This window comes from Phyllostomus hastatus, unplaced genomic scaffold (genome assembly GCF_019186645.2).
Source record: "Phyllostomus hastatus isolate PE091 unplaced genomic scaffold, TTU_PhHast_1.1 phas_contig_524, whole genome shotgun sequence".
NCBI lineage: Eukaryota > Metazoa > Chordata > Mammalia > Chiroptera > Phyllostomidae > Phyllostomus > Phyllostomus hastatus.
In genome coordinates, this window is record NW_025333900.1 from 2,367,236 (window position 1) to 2,388,148 (window position 20,913).

The 20,913-nt window shown below is 44.9% G+C and overlaps 1 protein-coding gene across 9 annotated transcripts in view; it reads left to right on the forward strand.

Moving 5' to 3' along the window:
* Positions 1-20,913, forward strand: part of PHACTR1 (phosphatase and actin regulator 1) — a 537,076-nt gene that overhangs the window by 455,340 nt on the left and 60,823 nt on the right. For all 9 annotated transcript variants that reach the window (XM_045847180.1, XM_045847179.1, XM_045847177.1 and 6 more), the window contains one exon: positions 12,814-13,135. In XM_045847180.1, coding sequence (XP_045703136.1) covers positions 12,814-13,135 — 322 coding nt within the window. The remainder of the gene's footprint in view (positions 1-12,813; positions 13,136-20,913) is intronic.

Consider the following 20,913-nt stretch of genomic DNA (forward strand, 5'->3'; position numbering starts at 1 on the left):
ATCCAGTCTTTCAAAAATAAAGATATGTTCTGAAGGCACTTGTTTATAAAGAGGGGGACCTGAGCACAGTTGGGTTGGGTTTCAAAGAACATGCCAGAAGGAGACAGTCTATGAGAATAGAGAAATGGGACCAATAGCCCTGGCCAGTGTGGCTCAGTTGGTAGGAGCATCATCCTGCAAACCAAAAGTTCACAAGTTTTATTCCCAGCCAGGGTGCGTGCCTGGGTTGTGGGTTTAGTCCTTGGTCAGAATGCTTGTGTAAGGCAACCGATCGATGTTTCTCTCTCACATTGATGTTCCTCTCCCTCTCCTTCTCTCTCCCTCCTCATCTCCCTAAAATCTAGATAGATAGATAGATAGATAGATAGATAGATAGATAGATGAATAGATAGATAAGAAAAGAGAAGAGAAAAGAGAAGAGAAGAACAGAAAAAAGAATGGGGCAAATAACATTGGCTGCATTTGGCCACAATTCAACAAAAAAAGGAAACAGTTAATGTTCCTTAAAAGCAAGTCCTTCTGTTAACGTAAATGTGCCAAGGGCTTATTTGCGCTATCTTTAGAACCTGAAATAAAAGGAAACTTACTGTTTTATCAGAACTTGGTTGATTGCTAGTTTCAACATTACAAACTACTTAAAACTGCAAATTTACCTGACAGATGGCATCCATGCCATGTGGTATTTTTGAGCCTCAACACGTGTCTAATGAGAATCTTCTATTCAGTGCTTGTCAAGCCCAAACCGATATTTCTATTTATGGCTGCCTCTATAGTTTTGTAGACACTGTCTAAATGGACTATTCTACAGTTACATTCCGGTACATAATTTCATTTTTGTTCTCTGTTTGTCTCTGATTCTGTCTGTCCCCATTGCTTCCCTGTCTCCCACCCACCATCCTTGTTCTCCTCTTCCGGCCTCCTCTCTCCCCAACCCTACAAAATCATCTAACTACTTTTACCTCAGTCCTTACCTTTCCTACCAGAATTCTACTGTGACAGTGCAAGATAACTGATGGTTAGACCACTGTGACCTCATCCCTGCCTTTAAATGTTGATGAACTGTAACCCAGAATCCTCATGAGGAGTTTACAGGTCCATACTCTCTTGATAACTGATACCTTGACGGAATGGGAAACTTACCTAACTTTACTCTTTATATCCATTTCTCCATACTTTTCCAGTCTTGATCTTTTCTTTTCAAAATGCAGAAATGTTTTTTAGTGCACAAGCAGACTACTGACTAAAACATTTTTAAAAGGGTGCTTTCAGCTCTTACCTCTATGATCAGGGTGAAGATTGCAGCAAAATACCTTTCCTTTTTTTGTAGCACTGTTAGGTTGGAGATTTAATTTACTTGGCACTTTTTTTACTGTAGTGAAAACACATAATATAAAATTTACCATTTTAACCATTTTCAGTACAGTTCAATAATGTTAAGGATATTCACATTGTTGTGCAACAGATTTCCAAAATGTTTCATCATACAAAATTAAAATTCTGTACCTATTAAACACTCCTCTTTTTCTTTCTTCTCTCTTTAATTCCTGGTAACCACAATTTTAAAAAAGATTTCACTTATTTTTAGAGAGAGGGGAAGGGAGGGAGGAAGAAGAACATCAATGTGCAAGAGAAACATCAATCAGTTGCCTCTAGCACGTCCCCAACCAGGGACCAGGCATGCAACCCAGGCATATGCCCTGACTGGGAATCGAACCAGCAAGCCTTTGGTTTACAGAACGATATCCAACACACTGAGCCACATCAGTCAGGGCAGTAACTACCATTTTAATTCTTGTTTGTATGAATTTGAATATTTTAGGTACCTCATATAAGTGGAATCATACAGTATTTGGTTTTTTTTGATGTGGGCGGGGGGGACTGGCTTATTTCACTTAGAATAATGTCCTTGAGCTTTATCCATGTCATAGCACATGACAGGATATCCTTCCCTTGTAAAGCTGAATGGAAATTGTATATTGAAGGCCTACTATGTGCAAGGCACTCTACCAGCCCTCACATAATTTACAAAAGTATTCTTTCATTTGCTATAGGGGTTGCAGGCCATTGTAAACTGCAGAAAACTGTTAATATGGAGATATATAAACATGGCTCTAAAGAAATTCAAGTGGTAAGAGATCAAATCCTTTTGGAAGAATCAGAAAAAGTGTCATAAAGGAGGATGTATTTGGGACAGACCTTAAAGATGAACAAAAGTTTGATGAGTAGGGATGGCAGAGGAAGTTGCTGTGATATGAGAAGCAGGGTACACAGAGAGACATGAGTGTGAGGCATAATATGTTTAAGATATAGCAAATAGCCCAGTGTGGCAGGGACATGGGATCTTTGTAGGAAAGTAATGACAGATCAGTCATAATTAGGCTGAAGCAAAACTGTGGAGAGCTTTGAATGCCATGATGAGGGATTTAACTCTGGAGGAAGAAGTAGGCATCTTTTGCAGACTTTTAGCAATGATTACTTGATTTCACACAAGCTTTTCTTCTTGATGTTACTGTGGATAGGATGGGTAACAATGCTGGATGAATGAATGGAACTGCGGGTTGTCCAGCATCAACTTGAAATTGCAAAGGGCACCAAGCTGCTGCCCTTAGTTCTCCCAGGAGTAAGTTTCCTGAGGTCAGGGGTATGGTCTGCCTTGCTCCCTGCTATGTCTTTGGCCAGCACCATACAGCAGCAGAACAGGGGATCTTGTGAGGGAGAGAAGCCTCTGTCTCTGAGACAACTTCTAAGGAGGAGTTGGGTGATCATTTGCCCTCAAGTTCATAGCTGGATTCTTGTTCTCCAGCTCTGAGTTCTGCCATGAATAAAATCTGATCCTCTTGCTTTGTGTAGTGTGGGAAGGACCCATGGGAACCAGGATGGAAAAGCAACCCCGTGTACAAGTAGCTAGCAGGTAGAACATGACAGCCATCCATTGGTCAAACTTGTGGTCCAGCCTCAGTGTCAGGGAACATACTGGGAATTTCAGGGGGAAATGGGGTGACCTTGTAGACACCAGCAGCAGATGGTTAGACCAGCCACCTCCATCAGTATAAATGCAAGAAATCTGAGTGCGTCCTCCAACAGTGAATAAATATTGTGCACCAGGCAGATGCAAGTTTAGAGGTGAACTGCAGCCATCCTTTTTCTTTCTTTATAACATTTGTGGATCTAACTTGAACTTTTCTGCATTTTCACCAAGACTGTGCTACCTCTTAACAGTTCCATCAGCTCTGTATAGTATTTCATTTTATATGATCTAAGTTTACTGCTTTCAAACTTCATAGATATATTCCTCGGGTTCTGGTGTCCTGAGATCAGATGAACACATTTGTGCTTACCTTCATGACTTGTGGTCTTGATTCTATTTCTTCTCATTTCTGCCCGGATTTTCACAAGCTGCACTCCTCCCCTGTAGACACAGTCAGATCTTGCTCCTTTCATTTGTCCATCTCTGGACCTTCTCACCTCCCCCCACATGCCGGCCTCACAGGGGGCTCAGGCTCAACAGCTCAGTTACCGACTGAATGGCACTCTCCTCACTCAGTCTCCCAGGAGGCAACAGTACTCATCGTTACCACAAAACTAAACAATATGTGTTTTTATGTAGGTGACTTATGAATTTTAACAAAATACTCATCTTTCAATAGGCATTTGTCCTCATGATTATAGGGGCATCTACAGTTTTGACACATTGAGGGGAGTTTCCTGAGGATGTATAATTTTACTTGGTAAAAAATCTAACTTAATTGCTTGCTCTGCAAAGGTAACACACCCCGTGACTCCGCTGGTAGGTGACTCCCTCCACAGCCCAGCCTCTCCATCTTAGTGAGGCATGTGGCTTTCTACCTGTCATCCTCCCAGATGGCGTTGGGTGGGGTCAGTTTAAAAACAAAAATGTTTCTTTGTGGAAAGTGGCTCTGAAGCAAAGTCAGTTGCTGGTGCTGGTGCGGTACGCTCTAAGAGCCCTCAATTTTAAGACTCTGGAAGGTCTTAAGACATATTCCTCACCAATGTCAGACATTTGCCGTAGCCTCCAGGTGCTGACCAGCCTTGGGAGAGCAAGCCAGGTGGGCAGACATTTAACACAACTTCCTTACTCTTGTTTCCCTCCACACCATCCCTCTCACCACAAGGGGTCAGTCAACAAAGGTTGCCTTCACGGGCATCTTACCAAGAAAAAAACACCACACTGCCACAGAATCCCTGGGATGGCCTGAAGAAATTGATGGAGCTCCTTGAACATCATTCTTGCAACTGGGAGAGTCGACTTAGTAGTTGAGTGACACTGGACCCTTATTTAAGTTCTTAGTACACTTCTTACAGGCATGTGTATCTTTGGGTGGAATATCTGTAGCTATGGAAGGAGACCAAAATTTCTGACCTACTAAAACTGCTGCCAATGGAAATTGTGTTCTTTCACAGGATCCCAGGGAAAACATTTCAAGAGACCCATGGGTGAGGGTTTGTGGCATGGTAAGATTAGAGGGGTGCCCGTGAGTGGCCAATGTCTCTTCTCCATTCATCCTGCCATGGAAAAAAAGTCCAGCCTTATCTTCATCAAGAATGAAAAACAAAGGCCAGCGTCCAAAGACTCCATGCCACTGGTTCAGCATCAGCAGTCTCAGGGCCTTTCCAGGTTTCTCAGCCTTTTCCCACCTGCAATCTGTTGCTGTGCTGCTGCACCCAGGCTCCCACTTGGAGCCTGTGTTCGGGGGCCATGCAGCTGCTGGCCATGCAGCAGCTAAGGCTACATGGTTGCTGAGGGAAGAAAATGTACAAGCAAATGGGCAACCACATGTCAGAGAGAGAGAGAGCACCCTTTGTTAGCTGGGATTATATATTATCTCTGGCTTGGGAAGGACCAGGCACTTTTTCAAATAACCAATCCACTTCACAAGCTTTCATGGCCTTCTGATGGGTCCGCCTTTTAACCAATCCATTCATTAGATCTTCCAGGGTTGTGCCTCTTATCCAATCCTGTCCTTTTTCCAGGCTAGATGAACAGGTCTCCGTGGTCACCATCGTGGCTCCCACTGAACATGTGCTTACCTCCCCCTTTATGCTCTAGCCGTTCCCCCCAGTGACCTGCAGGGAAGGACCAGTGGTTCCCTGGAGAGTGTGTGAAACTTCCTAAGGGAGCAAGCCTATGCTCCCTAGTTGATTATCCTTAATACTGTCTGATTTCCTTTGCTCCCTTTTTTAAATTAATATCTAGCTACCTACACTTACAGAACCAGCAAATGACTGAGAAATTCTTACATCTTTGTTCATCAAGATACAAAGTGCTACTATCATTAGCAAGTACTTCTGATACATCAGCAGTTACAAATGGCTTTTGCAATAGGTGTTAATAAAGTGAGAAAAGAGGCTAGGGGTGTAATCATTTAACCCAGACTCATTCTACTGTCCTGTGGCAAGAGAGCCAGCTACAAAAGTAATCTGAGGGTTTCATTCTTCTTGTCCAGAGCTGTGTCATGTTTGAAAATACAGCCCTCTTGGGTTTTATGGCGCTCTGATACTCACAGTTTGGGTTTATGTTCCTTGTTCTCTGGAACTGGTCATTTTGCTTTTTCCACTCCAGAGGCAGAGACAGTTTTATGAATACACTGCACCTTGGTCAGTCTGGCTGCAGAGGACTCGTGCATTTCTAGGTCAGTACGTGAGGAGCTCCATGCGCGCCCAGCGGGACCAGCCACTGCCATCATTAGAAGTGCAGGAGGTAGAGTGAGTCCCCCAACAGTCCATAAAAGTCATGCAGCAGAGAGATGCAAAGTTTTATTCAGTGAGGGACCATTGAGGTAACGGAGGCATAGTCATCCCTGGATTCCTAGAGGAAAAAGAGCCAAAGTCCCAAAAAAGGTTAGATATCTTTCCCAGATTTTCTCACCGCTGGGTCTGCATTCTTCTCTACCGGCTCTCAGTATTGGTGTGAGACCGTGTGCAGGGAAACAACCTGGACAACCAACCTTTTCTGTCCTGCCGTTCTTTGTGCAGCACTGCAAACTGCAAAGGTGGTCCTTTGGAAGCCTCTCTACTCCACTGCTTGATTCACTTTCCCCTGGTTTTTTCTCCTACTTACTTACGATAGAACCGCCATACTCCCCATTGCTTTCTTGGCTTCCACCTTCCCACCGCCAATGGAAAAGCATGAGGCCAGGTGAACTCTCACAGGTGTGGCAAGAGCACTGTCAGTAACACTGCAAATGGGTATAGTGTTTGTAATTCACAAAGCATGTCCCCGTTACCTTGTCTCACCCTTACAACACCAGTGGGGGAGGCAGAGAACATATTATTTTGTCAGAATCCATGAAGACCTTATCTATTGAACTCTTGTTACATATTAAGGATTGTACTAGGGTTATTTTATACTCAGGTCCTCTGCTAATCTGTTTGGGGACTTTGTAAAATTATGAAAATGTGCCCTCTGGAGGAATGAATTAAATAATCTACCCCTTCCTCCGGGGTGGCGCAGGCCCACGTCAGTACAGACCGCAGGCTGGATGTCAGCTCACTCGTCCCCTCAGCTCCTACGTGGAGGCTGCGCAGACGTTCATCCGTTTCCTTCGCATAGCAAACCCATGAGGAGGATAATGTGCCCTTTCTACAGATGAGAAAACCGGGGTTCCCGAAGGCCAAATGTCTTAGGCAAAGAAACAGAGCTTCTTGATTTTGGATCTGGGATTCGGCCCCAACTCTGCTGAGTTCTAAGCTAGTGGTGTTTTCACCATGCCTGCAGCAGAAGCTTCCTGAAGCCCATGCCCAGTCCTCAGAGAGCAAGACCTCCCTCCCCCAGAAGGTCCAGGGCTCTTATCGTTTTGTCTGTGGAGGAAGCAGCCTCTTCACCAACGAATGGCTCTTAAAGGATCACTTTCTCAGACTGGGGAGTTCAGTGGGGCCTCGTAACAATGCAGATTCTGATTCGGGAGGCCTGGGCCGTGCCCTGAGAATCTGCATGTCTGTCATGCTCTGCTACTTCCAGTCCTCAGACCATACTTTGATTAGCTGAGCCTTAGTTTAAGAGAAACAGATCACTAAGTTCTACCTTTTCACACTGCTCTAAAGATGTGGTAAGAAGGAAAACCAACAAATGTTTACTGAGCACCTGATATGCACTAGGCCCAAACTGTGCTAGTGAATAGGTGAGGAAACAGCCAAACCCAGTGTGAATTAATTAATGCATCATATCCACCTACTGCAAAAAAGGAAGAAGGGGAGGGGAGGGGAGGGACAGAAAGATCAGTAACAAGTTGAGAGAAGTGAAGTGGATTAAACGGGCTCTATGTGAAATGCTATGACAAAAGGAAGCTCGGGGCATGAGAGAACCCAGTGGTGGGCACATAAACCAATCTAGCGGAGGGCAGGCCCGCTTCCTGAGGAAGCACTTCAATAGTGATGATAATGGGAGCAACAAGAATTTCAGCTACTATTTATTTATCAGGTTGCATATGCTACAGTTTATGTATTTTATCTTAATTTTCACAATAGTCCTCAGATATTTATTCATTCCCACTTCACAGACTGGAAAGCTGAACAGCAAAGAGTTGAAGTGATTTGCTGATGCTATCAGAGCTAAAGGAATGTGTGGCTTTTACAGTTTATCTTCTATTTTTCAGTAAGACAAATTTTGGTGATGATTTTGTGCTTCTTAGTCCAATAAAAACTTAACAGCATGTTCTCAAAGTGTGGTCTCCACCGGAGTCAGAAGGATGTGGCAGCTTATCTACCAAATGGACCCCGGAGGCCTTGTGTGTAGACCCACTGAGTCTGAATCTCTGGAAGGGAGGTCGGGGTTTTGCCTCTCTCCAATCCTCCTGCGGAGGTTGATAAAGTCACTACCCCCAAGAATTTGGTATCCTGGAAAGAAAAAGTGGGTAGCATGCAATTCAGTACCAGTCCATTCACCTCACTCTGTCATTCTCACTACAGAAATGCCAGTGCCTCACTGAACAGAAACAAGTATTGGGGGATACATTTCTTTATTCACCTAACAAAGGCTGCAGTACACATAGGGAAATTCGAAAACCCGGGAGGAGGAGGCAAGCAGAGTCTGATATATTAAGTTAACACTGTCAGAAAAGCTGAGCTTTTGATGATTTCCTGCTTGAGACAAAATTTTGAAGAAAGGCTTTTTAGGCAAACTTGTCTAAAATGTCCTTAAAGTATTCTAAAGCAAATAAAATAGAAAAATCCACTCACCCAGGAGTTAAGAAATCTTATCGTTCTCAAAATGTTCAATGATAAATGATTTTTATAGGCATAAAATTAAATTGAAAGTGCCACTGGACAAATTGGTTTATGACCATATCCTTTCATTGTAAACTTGAGGTTTAGGCAAGCTGGTCCCTGCGTGACTAGATGTTAGGCTAATTACCTTGCAGTAACTTGGTTTCTTGTACATTGATCTTTCATTTTTTACATGTTGAGTACATTGAAATGGACCCTGGAGACCTTGATGATGGATGACTTCAGGATGGACATTTGCCCAGGGGCTGGATGGAACAGATGCATCCCCATCATTGAGCTCTGGAATACCCCAGACTGGGGTAGCATCATACTCCATGCAATTTAGCACCCAGAATGAGTGATTCTCAACTCCCCGTGTATAGCAAGCACCTGGGAAGCCTTTAAAATCCAAACACCTGGCCCAGAGATTCTGACTCCGTGGGTCAGATGAAGTCTAGGAACAGAAACTCCTAGCGAACACCAGGGAATGGTTATAAGTGGTCCTTGAACTCTGATCTAAGGATTAGCACCATTTTTATTTGTTTCCAGAGAAAAGGACATGAGTAAGAGTCTAAGAGTAGTTTTTAAGTATGATTTTTTAAACATATAAAGCTGAACCCCATCCCCATCCTAGGTAGGATCCCTGAGCGGGGTTGTGGGTGGTCTGCATCAGAATGATCTTAATGTGCCCCTGCAACTGACAGTCATGGGGCTGCCAGAACTCTGGGTCGTGGAGTCCAGCGCCTCACCATTGCTCTGGCCGGGCACCCTTTGGAGAATGCTGACATGCATGTGGGTAGAGCCATCCACAAGCCAGCAGAAAAGACAAGGAGCTGGTGGGAACCAGCACAAAATCAAGCAAAATTAAATGGGGGTGTTGACCATCAGATCAGAGTTTCAGGCATTCAGGGGAGGAAAGGCTGCAAGGGGAAAGCTGGGTCTTCTGTTGTGCTTTGGAGAGTGAATGCAGTTTTGATTATCAGGCAAGAGCAGGGACAGCATTTCAGAACGTGGGGACTACAGGCCCTGAGGGGATGTGCGTGGTTATTGGGAAACCCAGGGTGAAAGCTAGCCTGACCAGAGAGGCCAAGGAGATGTAGGAGCTGGACAGGAGTGGCCAAGAGTTACACTGGGACTTACAGCATTGACTGGAGCAAGGAGCCATTGTGCGACCTCTTGCATTACCTTTGCTTTACAGGGATGACTGATACCAGGCAGGAATGGATGAGAGGGCTGGGACCCTTTTATTTGCATAAAATAGGAGATGAAGTCCCAGGCTAGTGTCACGGTCAGTGGGGCAGAGAACACAGAAGTTTACAAGGGACAGAAAGATAAAGAGATAGACAGAAATTCAGAATAACTGATCTTGTACGGCTGGCTTCAAATCCTCTCTTTGGATCTGTCATAAGGCAAGACTAGGTATTAAGATGTCATAAAGATGTAAAAAATAGGCACTGCCAAGTTTCTGAAGATCTGAGCTGCCTAGGCGCACCCAGGTCATCCACAATGCTGGGGAAAGATGGGGACTGGAAGCCGACGATGCCACCTAGTTTTAACCTTTTCCTTAATTTCCTCCCTTTTCACCAAATCCACTGAGCCAAAAGTTATTTTAAATGATTCACTCACGTTGTCTTTCCCTATTTAATTTATGCTCATGTGTAATGAAACACCCAGGAGGAAGATGCAGGCTGATGAGAGGGAGAATAGGTTCTCAAAGTAGCCGCTCTTTGCTGGGACAACAAGAGTAACCATCTCCACTAATTTGGTCCCACTGGTCATTTCCTTCTTGCCAGTTTCAATAGAATTCCTAGCATACATGTGGCTGTTTTCCAGTGATGAACCCAAGTAAGTTCTGCTGTGGAAGTATGAGAAGTAACTCTGGAGGAGCGAGTGCAGGAAATCAGAGCTTAACACAGTGGGCTGAACCTCTGTAATCACTGTGCCTTCCTGGGCAGACAGTTCCCAGCTGCCCTCCTGGCTCTGCTTTCTCCTGCCCAAGCATATTAGCACCTGCCTGCCTTAGACACACACCTAGACCCACAAAGGATGGAATCACGGGCTAAGGGTCCCTGAGGAAAAAACGGTAACACTTCCAGACACATTGGTAGGTTTGTGCTAAAACTTCCAAGAGCCACAGGAATGCCTCCTTTAGGAAAAGGAACAGGACAGAGGTGGTGAGTTTCTGCATCTCAGCCACTTTGGAATTAGCACCACTGTGCATGGGGGAGGGTACCGAACAGGATGAGCCTTCCGGGGAGAGTGTGAGAGAGCCTTGTGGTTGTGATGGGCTCACATTCTGGTGTCAGGGAGCCATCCTGCCAGGCCCCCTGGAGCTATTAGGCTTTTCTGTACCTCAGTGGTAAGGTCAGCAGTTTAGTGTCCGTACAGCCACAGCTGCGTGATCCCAGAACTCGGGCCCATTTTATGTTCATGTCTGCCTCCTAGACTGTTTCCCACTGGGGAAGGTGTGAATTCATCCCTCACAAGAGCATCACAGTTTCAGCTTGTTCTGTAAACATGTCTTGAACCTCTGACTCTGTGTGAGCTGGGCACCTGGTCAAGATGCTAAGGGTATAATGACGAATTATTTACCGTCTTTGTTCTCCAGAGGAGACAGCTAGGTAAACCAGACACACAGTTCAGTGCCTTCAGAGTCCGGTGCCATCATCTGTGAAACTGAGATAATAGTGGTGTCCACGTCACAGGCTTGTGAGGATTCCTCTGGTTAGACGTGAACAGCACTGAGAACCACCTCTGGCATGTAATAAGCCTGATGTAAGTGACAAACTGGTGATGAACTGACATTGTTGGCACTGACATACCGCATCGCATGCCCACGGTAGGTCCAGCAGGTGCAGAATGGGAGAAGTGAAGTAATGATCAAGGAAAATTTTTCAGGAGAGGTCATTTTTGAACTGGGTCTTGAAGGAAGAAGACAGCAGAGAAAAACTTCCAATTTGAGGGGAAAGTAGCAAAAGCCAAGGGTATGGAAATACCAGGTGGTAGGGGGAACTCAGCATTTCGGGAGTGAGGGTGGAAGCCTGTGGGTCGTGGTGAGAAAAAGGCCCAGTCCAAAGGGGAGAGGCACTTTGAGGGCTTGCCTCAGTTTCCCTGTGAAAGAAGGGAGGTGATCACTGAGGGCGGGGAGCCAGGGAAGACGCGACAGCCCGGGTGGGGAATGTGAGGGACAAAGGCCACCCGGTGGGACGGAGCTGAGGATGGAGACTACGTTTTGGGGTGAGCAAATAAGTAAAATCCACGGGAGAAAAGTAGTACATGTTGTAGGAGAGATTCTGATCAGAAGTTAGATGGGAGAGGTTACTTCCAACTGGAAGAGGCAGAGCAGACTTCATAGAGATGCAATATGAACATGGAGGCAGGAGCTGAACAGCAGAGAGACTGCGGAAACTTGACTGATGTGTCAGGAAGTGGAGGTTTATTTCTAGGCCATTGGTACGTTTTAAACTGAGGAGCGACGTGATCAGATGTGTAGTCTAGGAATGTCTTTTTGGCAGGACTGTTACAGTTAAACTGCCACATTCAAAGCAGACCAAGAGTTGGAGAGAAATCTAAGGCCTCAAAGACCAAGAGTAGAACCCCACAGTGTTCCCCAACACGAGCACCAGGTGTGAAGTTGAACATGCTCGCCCCCCTCACACATGTGCCAGTCCACCGTCCCCCTGCCCCTCCCCTGCTGCCCTTCCTGGCCACCTTTTCCCAGGGAGCCTGCAACCCACAGGATTCAGCCCCACCCCCACCAGTACTACATGATGCCCAAGAATATGGGGTACCACAGGGTCACCCCTAAGATGCCCTGAGGGCTGGTCTAACCCTAAACTTTCCTTAATTTGGGGCATCTCTGGAAAGCTTCAGTGCTGCTGTTATGAACCAGTGGGTTGGTGTGGGCCAGTTCCACCAGGCCCCCGGAGTGCCTGGTGGAGCCTTGCCACAGTTTGAACAGCCCACCATGGATGCCACATGAGTGCGTGGGCCAGTCCAACCAGCATGCCCACAGCTCACCGCCATATGGAGCCCCCGAGCCCTCCATGTGACAACAGATCCTCACAGAACATCCCCAAGGGTGTGGAGACCATCTCTGGGTTACAGATGAGGAAATGAAGGTTGGCAACGTTAAATTCACTTGTGGAGGGTACACTGTTAGTGAACTTGAACCTAGGCTGACCTAATCTCCTGCCTGTTTGAAAGAATATGTTCACACTGTGATGGCCAAGTGTAGTCATCATGGCACATCGTAGCAAAGTCTCTTTGAAGGTCTGTGGGTTTCCCTGAGCAAAAGAGTGCATTGCACTTGTTCGCCGCCTTCTGCTGCTGTGAGCCTCAGCCTGACCACTGTGTGACAGACAGCACCAATGCCTGAATCCCTGAGGGCTGTGGGTCAGCATACTTTAGGCAGGAAACGAGAGATGGTGGGTACTTGCTGAATAGCACTCACCTTGCTGGTGTCTTCACTGGGTGCATTTTATCTCAGGGCCCCTCAATGGCCACGGCCCCATGGTGGCCACGTGCCGTGTCCTGGGGTTCTTCCAGTGCCCCAGACTCACATCTACCTCTCCCCTCCTTCTGCCACAGATCCTGGTGCCCCTGTGAAATTGCCTTGTCTGCCAGTGAAACTGTCGCCTCCGCTACCTCCAAAGAAAGTCATGATCTGTATGCCTGTAGGGGGGCCAGACCTCTCCCTGGCATCCTACGCAGCCCAGAAGAGTGGCCAGCAGGGTGGGGCCCAGCACCACCACACAGTCCTACCATCCCAGATCCAGCACCAGCTGCAATACGGCAGCCTCAGCCAGCATCTCCCCTCCACCACCGGCTCCCTCCCCATGCACCCGTCGGGCTGCAGGATGATAGACGAGCTGAACAAAACACTGGCCATGACCATGCAGAGGCTGGAAAGGTAATGGGGTGGGGGTGAGGGCTGGAGGGGAGGCCCTGGCTGGGGAGGGGGAAGAAGAAGGTCTGGGGGTTTGATCAGGATAGAGGGATGTGAAGACCAGGGCACAGCTTATGCCCCTGGGGCGAAGGGGCGGAACACCAAAATCTGAATGTCAAGGAAAGTGTGGAAATAAAAAACAATGTTGCTGACTGCCCACCTAGAAAGCAATCACATTTATCGAAAGGGAAAAGTAACACCTATGCTAGCACACACTGAATTTCTGTAAACCTTAACCTTTTTTTGGAAGCAGACACACATAATCATGAATAGTGGGGAGATGGGGAGAAAAATCTTTTGATTTTCTATTTCATGTCTTTCTGTACTGTTTAGTTTTTTTATTTTATAGATGTTTCTTTTGTGACATAAAAATGCCCATTTGAATGTAAAATCAGAAAAGATGAGAGCTGGCAGACCAGTGGTGGAGAACTGGAGAGATGGGAAAAGTGGAGAGGTGTGCCCTGGTTCTTGCTCATGGACGAGGCAGAGCACTATCATCCGCTCAGATGTGTGGGAGCCTCTAATATTTAACAACGGGAGCAGCCCCCTCTTACACTAGACTCTGCTCCCAACAGCATTGCCAGGAGATCTGCCAAGAAAACCCCGAGGGCGGGCCTGCAGCACGGACCCTGCCTCCCCATTGCCGGGACAGCGCTCACGCTGGTTCTGAGTAGCTCTGATGTGTGTGTGTGCGCATGTGTGTCTTCAAATACCACCCTTCCTGTGCCTAAGAGATGGCTGAAATTCCCCACTATGACTCCAAGGCATGTTCCTTGACCTAGTGCCCTGGCATGGACAGAAAAAATTGGTGATCTGGCATGAAGGGACTTTTAGTGGCTGTCCCAGGTAAGTGACCTCTGTCGACTGGGTCCTACAGATGGGAAATTGCACTGTGGGGTCTCAGCCAGTTGCCAGGCAGAGACCCAGAGGCAAGGCGGACACTGTTGGGAGCTTTCTGTTGCAGTTTCCCCACTCTCAGTGTCTTTCTCCCTTCCTCCCACTCCACCGCGCATCTGTGCTCGGGGAAACCTATGACTTGGAGGGAAGCGGCTGCTGCGAGTAAGTCTGACTTGATTGTGCCACATTAACAGCTGCCTTCGCAGTAGAAGAGAAATGTACTCGGCCCCTTGTCATCATTTTCAACTACTGTTGTTGTTGTTAATGAGGACAATAATAATTTAAAATTTTGACGGCACTTTTTAGTTGATCGCACACTTTTGTTATCATCTTAATCCTCACCCCACCGTGGGAGACCACGTGCAGAAACTGAGGAAGGCTGAGTCCCCCAGTGCCAGCTACTCAGAGAGGGGGCCACCAACTGCTTGGTGCCCATCTGCAACCAGGTACAGAAATTGAGAACAAGGCTCTGCACACTTTTATAGCAATTTGACAGACTAATTTTGTCGAATCTTATAATAAAAAATTTTCTTTTTTTATATTTATATTTTTACAAAAACATCTATTTGTGAAGGGCTGAAAATTATAATATGTAAATCAACCACCCACCAACAGAACTGGTCCCTCCCATCGACATTTTGGGAAGCACTGCCCTAGGTAGCAGCTCCAGAGGCCGCACCTTCCAGCCTGGGTCTTCCGGCTGCAAACCCAGAACTCTCTGTTCCAGTGCAACTGCTTTCCTAAAGGCCTAACAGTCAATGCAATTTCCTGTCCCTGTGTCTGCTGTGTAAGTTTTTGTATCTCTCAGGAGCTTCACTCAATTGAAAAAGATACTCATGACAGTGTACTAGGAGGATATTGCTAAATACATTTCCACTTAACACATGCCATTTGAAAAGGTTCATTTGGAAGTATTAAGCAACAAGTTACACTGTGTTTCTCAGTTCAGTAATTTCTGTGTATTTGTAGAACTTCAGTTGACTATAGACTAATGGGTACGTCTTGACATAAACTGAGTCAGATTCTTCATCAAAATGAATCCCAGCGAACAAATGTGGGGTGGCGGGAGAGCAGACACTATGGGAGGTAGGGGTGAGCAGGAGGACGGTATGAACTTGGCAGCTGAGCCAAAGCAGTCCCCAGGCTCTTCTCACCTCCTCTGTCTCCCTCCCTCCCATCCCAGGTCAAGGCCCAGGGTTGTTCTGATAGACCGGCCAGGACATAGGGAATTAATGCATAGATCACTTGGAGAAGCTTGCCCTTCAGAGAAAGAGAGGCTTTCCTCCCAAACAGTTAAAGGTTGAGAGATTTTTCTGAGCATCCACACTGTCTTCCAGGACTCCTGGCAGAATCTGGGAATGGAACAAGGTCTCAGGCCACTTGTCACTTTAGTGCAGGAACTGCCACTGACTCCAGTGATGTCATTCTTCTTTTATTTTCTAAAACTCCTCCCTGTTGTTCTCACTAAGTTTAATACAGAAGGAAACAATTATTTTTCTCTCTTCTCCTGGCAATTTCCAGTGACCCCCCCCCCACCAAAAAAAAATAAACACTGCAAGAAGAAAGAAACATGACCGAGCACTTAGGAATTGTGCCCACGAAGACCCTGAGTCTCACGGAATGTCACCTGCAGGGTACTGGCCCAGACCTGCAGTCTGCTGCTGATGAAACATGGAGGTTCACATGAGAATTGAGTGAAGAATTAAACAGCTCTAATGTCTGGCTTTGGACCATAGTTTGAATAGTCATATTATAGTTAAAAGGGACCTTGGAGACCATCCAGGCAAGCAGCCCCCGCCCATTGCAGTGTTCCTGACTATTTGTCCTCTCATCTCCTTGAGAAAGGGAACCTCTCCATGTCCCAACTTAGCCCACCGCATTATTAGCAAGGTCTGATTATTACAAAATTCTTTTTTATATTAAGCTGAAAGTTTTACTTATTATAAACCCCAACCTTATTTCTAATCTTCTTTTACTGTGAAGGCCTTCAAATCTTTGAAAATAGCTTACTTTATCTGTCTTCCTTCTTCTATACTAATCATTCCAAATTTATGTAATCATTTACTGAGGTGGTTTCTAGACCTTTTACCATCTTTTTTATGTTCTTCCAGATTATTCTAAATCTGTTCTCATTTATATGATGTTCTTAGTAATTACCCTAACCTGAGCCCTGCTTGATGACACTAAAAAAATAGCATGTGGTTAGATAGTTGCAACATTGGCTCACCAGATCTGGTGGGAGGGGTGCGGCGGAGAGAACCAGAGACCAGAGGAAGCAAACTTGAAGAGTTCCATGTTTATCCAAAGCCACAGGGCTGCCCTAGGCAGCGTGGCCAAGCTGGAGGCACCCCCCTGTCATGGCTGAGCACATGGGTTCCAGAATCCAGCTGCCAGGGTTTCAACCTAAGAGATACCACTTTTTCATGCCTTTGATTCCTCATGTGTAAAACAGGAGTATTAATAACACCACCACCCTCACTAGAGTTGTTTGTGAAGAAAATCACTCATCTTGTTGGATGGCATAAAAGTAAGTGTCCAATAATTGGTGGTGGATGTTAAGCAACATTATATAACACACAAAATTTGCCTTCAGTTCCCCTAAAAGGCAAGTTGTGAATAGGTCTGATCTTATTTTGTTGTAGATTGTTTGGATGTGTCCATTTCCTCAACTAGTTGTTTTGGTTAGTTTTCTCTCCACCAATGATGATTCATATCTTTTTTGAAGGTGACATTTTATCATTTCAAATAGTATGCAGTGTTTATTTTTAATATCTGTAGCAAGCTCTATGATCTAGTCGGCATCGGTCTTGGAATTTACACTTCAAGTCCTAATCAGCCACTAATTCTCATTCCCATCTTAATTCAGTTGATCAGTTCTATTAGCTGAGAATTAAATTACCACCTTCCAGAATATTGCAAATATAATAATTTCAGAAGTGGACAGAAAAAATTGAAATCAGTAGCTGCCCAAATCCCTTCAACCTCTAAAATTCTATTATTCAATAATTATTTTAGGCCTTTCAAAGAGCACAAACCATTCATTGTTCTAATATAAATACGTGTCATGGTAACAGTTACTTCATGTGACTTCAAGGGTCACAGGAAATTCTAAAGACTGATTCTTGGTTCTGAACTACAACAGATGACCCCCAGGGTTTCTTTCAGCCTTCACAATCTGCAAACTTCATTGGCAGGTAGAAACAATGATGTTTCCACCTGCAAATAAAAGAGCACTTCAGGATTATGAGCAGAGGTGCATTGGTGCCCTAGCAAGAATCAAACTCTGAACACCAAAGTGTTATGTCTGCAAATTAGCACAGTTGCAGAAGTTCAGAATTTTGTTCATCATCATACAAATGGCAAACACATTTAAGTGAAATGCGTCTCCAGAGAAAGATTCCTTTCTCTTATGTTGATGGCCATCTCTTTAAAATCTTATGCAGTCCCAGGTAGACATTTGTCCCTGACCCTTTGAGGTCAGAGTTTTATCAACCTCTTACTTTAGGTCAGTTCTTTGATTTTAAAGCATGTACTTATCATCTGTAAGTGACTGCCTATAGTTATTGTTTTACAGTTTAACTGCTATTCCAAGGGGCATGACCAGATTTCAGTGCAAGGTATTTATTGTTGCTGTGAGCAAGAAACATCTACCCTGCAAGGTTGGCGAGCAGACTGGTTAGAGGAAGGTTAAAATGAGACTGTACAAACCATTAACATCTTCTGAAGTCTTAAGAAGATTAAAAAAGGAAGTGTATTTTCAAAAGAGTGAATCTGTACCTGAATTCTTATGTGTACATTAATAGAAACTCTGGCCTAATACATGAATGTTGAATCTTTGATCTTGCAAACCATCGTCAAGAAAGATTTTGCAGCCCAAAAATATAAAAACACTAGCCCTGGTTGGTGTGGCTCAGTGGATTGAGTGCCATCCTGCAAACCAAAGGGTCACAGGTTCGATTCCCAGTCAGGGCACATGCCTGGGTTGCAGGCCAGGTCCCCAGTAGGGGGTGTGCAAGAGGCAACCACACATTGACGTTTCTCTCCTTTGCTCTCTCCTTCCCTTGCCCTCTCTAAAAATAAATAAATAAATATCTTAGAAAAATTAAAATGCCAAAGGAAATGTTTTAATATATCAACAAATAATATCCATAATGACTGGATTTGGATAATTGCCAGTGTTCAAATATACCCCTAGCTAGAACAGCAACCACCAGCACTGACGTTCACAAAGCACCATTGATCTCGCAGCAACCTATGAGGTGACCCGATAGGTTTCTCCATTTAGCTGATAAGGAACTGAAGACCAAGATGCACAGCTAGTGAATGGCCCAGCTAGGACTCAAACATAGGCCTCCTCACTCCACCCTCTGCCCTCCTGGCACCATCATCCAACCAAGCATGACCTAGGATGTTGGCTGGTGTCTAGGTATGAAGTTTTATGAAAGAGCCACCACTGGGTGGTCCCTCCATCAGAAACGGAGAACGCAGGGGTGGTGGGCTGCTGGTCAGACTCTGCATGTCTTATTGGTTCATTTGTCACATCCCCAGCCCAGACAGTGTTTCAGAAATGTGGGTTGATATAAAGAAGGTCACAGTTTCTGCTCACTAAGTGCAACAAAAAGCAAAAGCTCTAAGTTTGAGTTTCTTATCTCGGGAGGCCAATCCTCGGCCATGATGAATCGCACGATGTGTGCCTGTTTTCCTGAAATGGAGCTGATTATTTCTTGGCTTTCAGTGGTTATTTCTGTCATTTTTCATCCTTCAGCACTGCAATTTGTAACATAATTCCTCGCGCATTTTTGGCCTCTAAGAAGAAAACAGCTGACGGTTCTCTGTCCCCTCTGAAAACTCTCTTGGTAACTCCTACCGACTAAATTGCAAAAGCTGGTCTTCCTGAAGTTTAACTTCATTTCCATTGTCATATTTGTAGATAATAAGCTTTATGTGTCCTTTGAGGAGATTAATGTCTTTTTTTTTCCATTTTCATAATTGTTGCGATTGAAATCAGATGCTAGAAAGCAACATTCCTTTATCATACATTTTTCTTTAGAAATGATGGTGAAATGGTTTTCGAGTATTTTCAGTGAAGACTAAGGATTTGAAATACACAGTGATTTTTTATTTCAAAACCTGCCCCAGGTTTTCTACAAGAGTATCAAAGGTGTTTGATAACCTGCAGTCCCCACCCACGTTGAGTCACATGCTCTGCCATGCACGTGGTGGCCTGCCCATCACCATGTGGTAATGAATCTTGAAAAGGGACCGACGGTTGTCCTGGCCCTGAAATGCTGTGATGTCTTGGCATTCATCTGTTATGAATTATTAAAAAGCAAGCTGCCTTTCCCTCACTGGTAATAAACAGGAAAGGTAAGGCAGTCTCTTAATTTTTAAAATTTAGAGATTTCTAAAAAATGTGACCATTTAAATAGGAAAATGAGGAAAGTAGACTGGGAATCTGAGAAGTATACTCTCAATGTGCATGTGTCCTACTTGGTTTAGTACAGGTAAAGGATAGAGTTGAACTTTCCAAACAGAAGACTCATTAAATGTTATTCATGATAGAGACAGAAAGAGAAGAGAGAAGAATGTTTTTCACCTCCCTGATGGGTCATAGGGGCATGATGAAGAAGAGAGTTTGAAATGCTTGCTTTTTTACCAATCTAAGACAACAATTTTGCTCTCAAACTTTCTGAATGCTTCTGTTTTTAGTATATCTGTTGTAAGTAGCAGGCCTCCTGTTTTAGGTAAACAAGTGTTTATTCTTTCATCTTTTTCATGAAGGAAGACATTCAGGCAGGCTCTTGTATCCTCTGGGGAGACAGCAAGGACACAATAAAGTCTGCATTCTCATGAGCTTTCCTTTTAGGGGGAGAGGCCTGAAAAGCCAATTACGATGTTACATTTTGCAAAGTGGGGACAGGGAGCTGCAGAAAGATAAAGCGGGGGATTGGGAGGAGATGATGGTGACGCCTTTCTGTCCTCAAGGAAATGCATCATTAACGTGGCCACCTGTAAACCCACACCTTCCTCCTTCTCCCTGACAGCACTGCATTATCCAAGCCTGGGGTATCCAGCTTGGTGACTATTCTCGCCTCTCTCGTATCCTATTCTCTCTGCACACCTGCTCACCCAGCCATGTGCCACTCACATCAAAAATGTTGTACAGCTCAAACCTAGAGTTCAGACTTGCCTCTGTGTTCCATAAGAGCCCCTAACCCTGTGGCCCTTCAAAGCAAAATTCACACTAATTGAATAGTTGGGTTCTGTGAACATCTATTATCTTTGATTTTCATTATACAGATAATTATTATATTCCATGTTTTCTGAATTTTTGGTGCAAATTGCACTTCATAGTGAGCATATACATAGACAAAAAATGTAGTGAGGGTCCTCTGGGAGGCAACAGCATGGTTAATGGGAGGACCACAGGCCCTGCAGTGAGAAGACCAAGGCCACATGCTTGCTGTAATCGCTTCACTTATGGTCTCAAAAACTTAGTGTTCTCATCATAAAATTAAGGTAATAACAACACCCTTCCTAACTTTGCAAGGTTTTGTGAGATTAAATGAGGTAATGAACATTTACAAAGCACTTTTACAGGTCCCACCAAGGACGATGTGTGTTAGCTACCACAGCAAATCCAAAGGCTGCCCTGCTCCTGCCTCCTGAGCGGTCAGCCCCCGGCAGAGGGAAAAGAATGGACATATTCCAGCCTGGTGCGGCTGCCCAGCATCTTGTGAATGTCCTGAATGCTCTTGGGTTTTTGCATGCTCATCCCTGTAATATCTGTCAGGAAAATTACATTATTTGGAGCTACCTAGATGGGGGACAGAATCTCATTTTCT